This window comes from Sciurus vulgaris, assembly GCF_902686455.1.
Source record: "Sciurus vulgaris genome assembly, chromosome: 12".
NCBI lineage: Eukaryota > Metazoa > Chordata > Mammalia > Rodentia > Sciuridae > Sciurus > Sciurus vulgaris.
Genome location: NC_136473.1, coordinates 114,942,116 through 114,949,858, shown reverse-complemented (window position 1 = coordinate 114,949,858; position 7,743 = coordinate 114,942,116). Strand labels below are relative to the sequence as shown.

General features: G+C 54.7%; 1 protein-coding gene across 1 annotated transcript; it reads left to right on the top strand.

Annotated features, from left to right (window-relative positions):
* Nucleotides 1-1,437: 1,437 nt before the first annotated feature.
* LOC306641651 (regulator of G-protein signaling 4-like) lies at nt 1,438-7,287 on the top strand. The gene is given in 7 exon segments (XM_079106836.1): nt 1,438-1,515; nt 5,131-5,216; nt 5,219-5,234; nt 5,527-5,546; nt 5,549-5,587; nt 6,047-6,213; nt 6,588-7,287. Coding segments are annotated over 7 exon segments (612 nt in total). The 5' UTR covers nt 1,438-1,471; the 3' UTR covers nt 6,828-7,287.
* Nucleotides 7,288-7,743: the final 456 nt, after the last annotated feature.

Sequence of the window (7,743 nt, the reverse complement as noted above, 5' to 3'; positions counted from 1 at the left end):
CCCTGCAAGTATCACACCTCTTAAGAAAGCAAGAAGTCAAAGTCACAGTCGAGGATGTGAATGGCTACAAAACGCTGGAACAGAGTAAGGGTGGGAAGACCTGTTTCTAGCAGAGTCAGCGCAGTAGGTCTATAGCAGCCCTGCTTCCCGGAGCAGGGAAAAGGGGGCATGAGAGTCCTCAAGCAAGGTGTGTAAAGCGAACACGGGTTTCACTGTCAGCTGGGCACAGTCTAACAATGAAAATCACTTCCTGCACTTTACAGTTTAGAAATATGCTAGCACGTCTGCCTCCCTCGGCAAGCCCGTCCAGGGAAGACCCGCCTCTGGACCCAGCCTCCATGGAAGGACCTTGGCAAGTCCCCTTCCTACTTGGCAGCCCAGGTGGTGGGCCAGATTGTCTTCAGCTCCACTTGGCACTCCGGGGGCCACGACTCATGACTCTTGACAGTCAGAGCCTCTTCGGAAGTCCTTGCTGTGGACTTTTTCAGCATCATGGGATCTTCTGGGTCTTCTTTCATGTTCCCTGGGAAGCCTGGAGGTTTGGAGGCTATGTTTGGATGCCCAACCTCTCTCTCTGAAATACCATTTGGAGGCTTAGGATCACATAGACGTAAACCCACCACCAGTCTGGGGTTGTTGCTCAGTGGCAGAGCACTTCCCTGGCATGTGTGAGGCACTGGGTTCAATTCTCAGCACTGCATAAACAAACAAACAAACAAACAAATATCCACTGACAGCTTAAAACTGCACTAACACTGGCTTTTTAAATAAATAAATACATAAAGCCACTGCCAATGACGGCTGGTGTCTCTGTCTGTCGTCTGCCCCTCCTGCAGTCCCTCTTGCAGGAGGCGAGGTCATCAGCGTGAGGCTGACTTCTGTGCTGGTAGGTTTCTGGAACAGTGCCCATGGTCGGGTCAACCAGAGTTGGAGATTTACCCTCCTAGTCTAGTTCTTCTGAGGTGCCTGGCATTGTGTCTGCCTGCAGCTGCTTAGTTCTACCACACCGGGAGCCTCTGCAGGTCACTGTCTGGAGAACAGCACCCTCCAGCTCCTTCCTGGCAGGGCTGATGGTCAGACCTTGGCCCTGTGTGACCTGTTGCTTCTGACCTGGACTGAGGTGCCTGGGGTCAGTCCTTGGGTCCTTTGGCTGGCTAGCCCAGGCTCCTGGCAGCGTTCCCTTCCCAGCAGAACCCCAGCTCCAGGAGCCCCGTCCTGCTTTCCCTGTGGGCGTGGGGGAGGACTGACGTAGGAGGGCTCTCTTCCTCTTCTCCCAGGGCCCGAGGCAGGAGTCTGAGCTGCAACTCAGGCCATCTGATTGGCTGACCGATCCTGGCTGGGCTATAAAAGAGACCCCTGCAGGCTGGGGAGGGAGAAGGATTCTGACAGCCGCTCCCGGAGAAGAGCTGAGAGCTCTCAAAACAGAAGCTGCTTCCCTGCCTCCAGCCACGCGCCTCAACCGCTCCTCAAGATGTGCAAGGGACTGGCGGGCCTGCCGGCCTCCTGCCTGCGGAGGTAAGGCTGTCTGACTAGACAGACTGGGTCAGCTACCACGGAGGTAAGGCTGTCTGACTTTTAGAAACAGTGTGATCAGGAGTCCGACTGTCCTCTAGGACTAGCTGGATATGGTGGCTGAGATTTGGGTACCTGTGTGTGTTGTGACGTGACTTCATTCTGAGACTGGTGCTGACTTTGGAAGCTTGGTCCTCCTGAGCAAGCTGGGCTGGATCCAGGAGAGGCATGTGGTCGAGCTGTACATGGAGGTCTGCATGCCTCTGCGTCCAGGGGCTGCTAACTGAGGCCTCACTGCAGCTCCTGGCTCGGGCTCTGCTCCTGACCCTGCCTGTGGGTGTTCTGGGGGAGGCACCGGGAAGGAGGCCTGAGTCTAGAGAGGCAGGCTCTGGTGTGCTGCGCTGCCCTCTCTGGGTTGTGAGCCAGTGTGACAGTGGATCTGTTCAAGAAGGGACCTCCCTCCCTTCCTCCGTCCCCAGCCCTGAAGTCAGCTCAGGGTCTCAGATCTCATCCTGAGGACATTGTTTTATCAATGGGCTCCATTTTATCAAAAAGAAAAAAAAAAAAAAAAAAAAAACCTTGAGGATTTACAGCTGCTCATCTGTCTGTGGCTTTATTAAAAGGGTTCAAATGAGTGATTTCAGAGAATGCTCATATATTAGCCAGTTGAAAATAAAATGAAAGGCTGGAATATCTTACATTATGGATCTTCAGTTAAGGGTAAAGTGAACCTGAGGGTATACCAACTCCTTTCTTATCTCCCTGCAAATAGGAATCACATGAAATCGCAATTTGGAAATGACCCTAAGCACTCTTTCATGTGGCCCTGAGAAGTCTACCTTTCAAACATTCCCTCGGGGCAAGACCCTGCCACAGGCTTCTTCAGAAGCACGAGGGGTCTGGCAGGGGGCCTGGGAGCCCTCCGCCAGCTCCAGCTCAGTCCTGTTACCTATGAAGGCAACCTCGGAGAGGAGGGTGTGGGATCTTACCTGGGACAGGCAGGCTACGCTGCGGCGCTGCCCTCAGAGCTGGCTGCCAACCTGAGAGGGACCTGTTCACCATGCCTTCCCCAGGTCCAGGCCCCAGGACCTTCGCTGCTCCTGGCCACAGGAGTGGTGCTGTGAGGAGCCACTCCCTGTTTCCAGGAGGCTCAAGTTGCCTGGGCTGTGCCCACTCTGGCTCCCGTGCTGTGACCTCAGGCACAGCTGCTGGGCAGCAGAGGCAGCAGGTGGAGGCTTGAAACAGCTTCTGCTGGACTGGGTCGCCACACACTGGCAGCCTCCAAGCACTTGGCCCTCAGGAGGACTGGCCCGGTGACTGCGGCCATCCATTGAGGGGGCCTTTGCCTTCCCTGACAGTCACCAGCTGGAGAGGTAGAGGAAGGGACCAGTGCTGCGAGGGGAACGGCCTCCTACAGGGCAGTGTGCGACAGGAAAGCCAGCACGCAGAGACCACGGGTCACCTGCACTGCCAGCCATCCCCAGTGTCTTCCATGTATCCCCAGGGGCTGTGTCTCCCTCGCCAGCAGACCAGCTAGTTACTGTTCCTTTTAAAACGACTTTCTCCTCTTTGATGATTTCTTGGCTTTCACAATTAAAGAGGTAAAGTGAGGAGAGAAGATATAGGGAGAGAGTGAGCCAAGCGCTCATTAGGGGTCCTGCTCCTGCTTCTCGTTAGGGGTCCTTCTCCTGCTCCTCATTGGTGTCCTCCTCCCACTACTCATTAAGAGTCCTCCCTCCTGCTCCTCATTGGGGTCCTTCTCCTGCTCCTCATTACGAGTTCTCCATCCTGCTCCTCATTAAGAGTCCTCCATCCTGCTCCTCTTTAGGATCCTGCTCCTCATTAAGAGTCCTCCTCCTGCTCCTCATTAAGAGTCCTCCTCCTGCTCCTCATTAAGAGTCCTCCTCCTGCTCCTCATTGGGGTCCTCCTCCTTCTTCTCATTAAGGGTCCTCCTCCTGTTCCTCTTTAGGGGTCCTTCTCCTGCTCCTCATTGGGGTCCTCCTCCTGCTCCTCATTAGGAGTCCTCCCTCCTGCTCCTCTTTAGGGGTCCTCCCTCCTGTTCCTCTTTAGGGGTTCTCCTCCTGCTCCTCATTGGTGTCCTCCTCCTGCTCCTCATTAGGGGCTCTCCCTCCTGTTCCTCTTTAGGGGTTCTACTCTCACTTCTCATTAGGGGTCCTCCCTCCCACTCCTCTTTAGGGGTCCTCCCTCCCACTCCTCATTAAGGGTCCTCCTCCTGCTCCTCATTGGGGTCCTCCTCCTGCTCCTCATTAGGGGCTCTCCCTCCTGTTCCTCTTTAGGGGTTCTACTCTCTCTCACTTCTCATTAGGGGTCCTCCCTCCCACTCCTCTTTAGGGGTCCTCCCTCCCACTCCTCATTAAGGGTCCTCCTCCTGCTCCTCATTAGGGGTTCTCCCTCCTGTTCCTCTTTAGGGGTTCTCTCACTTCTCACTTATTAGGGGTCCTCCCTCCCACTCCTCATTAGGGGTCCTCCCTCCCACTCCATTAGGGGTCCTCCCTCCCACTCCTCATTAAGGGTTCTCCTCCTGCTCCTCATTAGGAGTCCTCCCTCCTGCTCCTCATTAGGGGTCCTTCTCCTGCTCCTCATTAGGGGTCCTTCTCCTGCTCCTCATTGGGGTCCTCCTCCTGCTCCTCATTAGGAGTCCTCCTTCCTGTTCCTCTTTAGGGGTCCTCCCTCCTGTTCCTCTTTAGGGGTTCTCCTCCTGCTCCTCATTGGGGTCCTCCTCCTTCTTCTCATTAGGGGTCCTCCCTCCTGTTCCTCTTTAGGGGTTCTCCTCCTGCTCCTCATTGGGGTCCTCCTCCTGCTCCTCATTAGGGGTCCTCCCTCCCACTCCTCATTAGGGTCCTCCCTCCCACTCCTCATTAAGGGTCCTCCTCCTGCCCCTCATTGGGGTCCTCCTTCCGCTCCTCAGCCACCAGCTGCAGCCTGGGAGCCTGTTAGCTCCAGGGACCACTCCAGCCTGCTGCTTTTTCCAAAACCTCCCATACCCTCTGGCCTGTGTCTCCTGGTCATGTAGCTTTTAAAGGAAGGTGGTGGCAGCTGGAGATAAGACCGCCTCCAGGAGCTTGGGTTCCAGCCCAACCGGTGTTCACACCTGCTGCCCACCCTGCACTGCACACCTCAGTGTGCTGGGTGCTCACAGCAACTGCTGGGACAGCAGGACTGAACTCAGCATCTCTCCAATGTGTCCAGGATCCCTCTGCCAGCAGAAAGGCAGGTGAACTGGCAGCAAGAACCACTGTACTTTGCTTTTGAACTAAAACTTACGTACGATCAATCCTGTGTCCAGTTTGGTTCCATTGGCCAGACCAGAGGTGCTATGTTGGAGAAGAGGGAGGGTATGTGCGTAAGAGGCTTCTGGGTGGACTGAAAGGTCAGAGTCCCCGTCACAGCTGAAGGAGCCAGTGTTGTGACTCTGCCTGGGGTAGAAGTCAGAGCGAGGAAGAAATGGGTCCTCCTGGGAGCTCGAGCTCCACAGAGTCCCCTTCCCAGTGCAGCTGCCCCCGCCCCTGGCACCATTAGTGGGCCCCCCAGCTCCACTGATAGGTGTCCTCTGGGGACAGCCTTGTTGCTCACCGTCCTCTTCCTCCTCTCTGCAGTGCAAAAGACATGAAGCACCGGCTAGGCTTCCTGCTGCAGAAGTCCGACTCCTGTGAGCACAGCTCTTCCCACAGCAAGAAGGACAAAGGGCTGTTTGCCAGAGGTAAGAAACAGCTTTGGCGAAGGCCAGCTGTGTGTGACACCTGTTGAGGAGGTGTCTGTGCAGGGACCGAAGCGGAGCCTGAAAGCTGGGTTTGCATCCAGAGGGCCTGAGTTCTCGTGGACGCAGATAGATCTGAAACTTCCCCATCCTTGGTGAAAACCTGTCCTAACTGACAGCAGATCTCTTTGCAGTGGCAGAAGATAACATCTGTGTATTACCCAGGATCTTAGACTTCTTGTCTCAGCTGTACATCATGGCATTCAAGTTATGCTTTTTTTCTGTGATACTCTAGGGTGAGCCAAGAAGAAGTCAAGAATGGGCTGAATCACTGGAAAATCTGATTAAACATGAATGTAAGTCTGATGTCCCTTATACCCGGGGCCCCTGAACAAAGGCACTCAGGATAAGACAGGTTATCTCGCCTTGTGCTGATCTGAGAGCACCTGCAGAAACGTTTGGGTCCTTCTGATTACCAGACCAGGATAAACTTTGATCTCACATCCCATCTGTTAAAAATTTTACCATGCCCTAGAGCTTTACCTTATACAATGGAAAATTCATACCGAAATAACTGTTGCTCTCACCACATGGGAAAGTGGCAAAGAGAAAAGATTCTGAATATGGAAATCTTCCTGAAGAATTGGCCTCAGTTTCTCTTTCAAGGCACCTTGGTGGTTAATGCTATATAGACATCTCTGGAACGTAACACTTCTTGAATCTTGGTTAAGGACTGCTAGGTGTAACCGGGATCTATCTGTTTGACATCTGATGTTTGGGGCCTGAAGCCTGATGGCGTGGTCTCCCTGTCCCAGGTGGGCTGGCCGCATTCAGAGCATTCCTGAAGTCTGAGTACAGCGAGGAGAACATCGACTTCTGGGTCAGCTGCGAGGAGTACAGGAAGACCAAGTCACCCGCCAAGCTCAGCCCCAAGGCCAAGAAGATCTATGAGGAGTTCATCTCCGTGCAGGCCACCAAGGAGGTGAGTCCCGGCCCAGGGGCCTCCTGGACCTGGGAGGAGCTCCTGATGAGCTCTGGGCAGGGTCTTCAGGTCCTGGAGGTAGGGCCACCACCCACAGGCTGTTGTACCTGCACACACCCCCAGGTAAGCCTCAAGGAAACGCAGGCTCAAATTGCCTCCTCTAAAGCTTTTTCTGACAAATCTCTCCAATCTGGGAGACCAAAAGGAAGACAATGCTCTTCCCGCCTGAAATGGCAGGATGGCCTGCCACACCTCCTGGAGGCCCCAATGGCCCTGGGCGTCCTGGGATGCAGGGCACAGCCACCTGCATCCCAGCACAGAGCTGCACCTTCATCTTGGCAGAGGTCTGATGGAGCCTCCATCTTTGTCCCCAGGTAAACCTGGACTCTCGCACCAGGGAGGAGACGGGCCGGAATGTGCTGGAGCCCACAGTGACCTGCTTCGACGAGGCCCAGAAGAAGATTTTCAACCTGATGGAGAAGGACTCCTATCGCCGCTTCCTGAAGTCCCGATTCTATCTGGATTTGGCCATGCCTTCCAGTGGCAGGGTAGAGAAGCAGAAGGGAGCCAAGAGTCCTGCAGACTGTGCGTCCCTGCTCCCTCAGTGTGCCTGACTCACTCTGAGACCTGGGCTGGAACGCAAGACACTGTTCTCTAAACATTTAAGGCCAACTCTGATCTGTTCAGTTGGGTGCTTTGTCCACATGGTAGCATGGTGTCCATGCATGGCCCTGTGTGAGCCACTGCCAGGTAGACGTGGGCAGGGTATTTGGGCCTTCACTGGGGCAGAACCCTGCTCTAGCCCACCCTTCCCAAGGTTCCCTCATGGGGCATGTGAGCAAGCACCCAAGTGCTGGCCTCAGGACTGGGATCCCAGAGCCACTGGCAGTGCCCTCCCGCAGTGTGACCTCAGTCTGGTTGGTTGGTGCACATCCTCTGACACTCATGTGGATGTGTGGTCTGCAGGCCATCACTTCCTGCAGGTGTGGTGTTAGGTGACATCCATGTCTGGTACATACACATGAGTAGTGTGCATATTAAATAGATATAATACATGCATATGCATTCTGCATACATTTACGTGTCTATGTTTTGGCATGTGTTGTGCGTTTGTGTGTGTATACACACATTTCTGCAAGAGTACACAGAGACTGGGTGCTCCAATCTGTGTGTGTCCACATGTCCATACACATTCTCATCTCTGCTTTCTGCTGCCTTGGCACGGGGCACACTGAGCCAGCCGCCATGCAGGGGAAGGAGGATGCCAACCTGTGCACACTGGTTCTGTAACAACTGTGGGCTTTGCTGGAGAAGAATCCCAGGTCTTCCTGCTCATTGAGCCCTTGCAGACTCTGCCCTCAGCACAGTTGCTGGGAAGGCTCCTGGACCTGCCCATCACAGAGCGCTCTCTTGGCCACTGTTACTGGCACTTGAGTCCTGGAGCAACTACACACTCCTTTCCTGGGTGCTCAGGCATGCTAGTGAGCAGCTGGGCTGGGCTGGCATCTGGAGATGGAGGGAGTGAGGAGC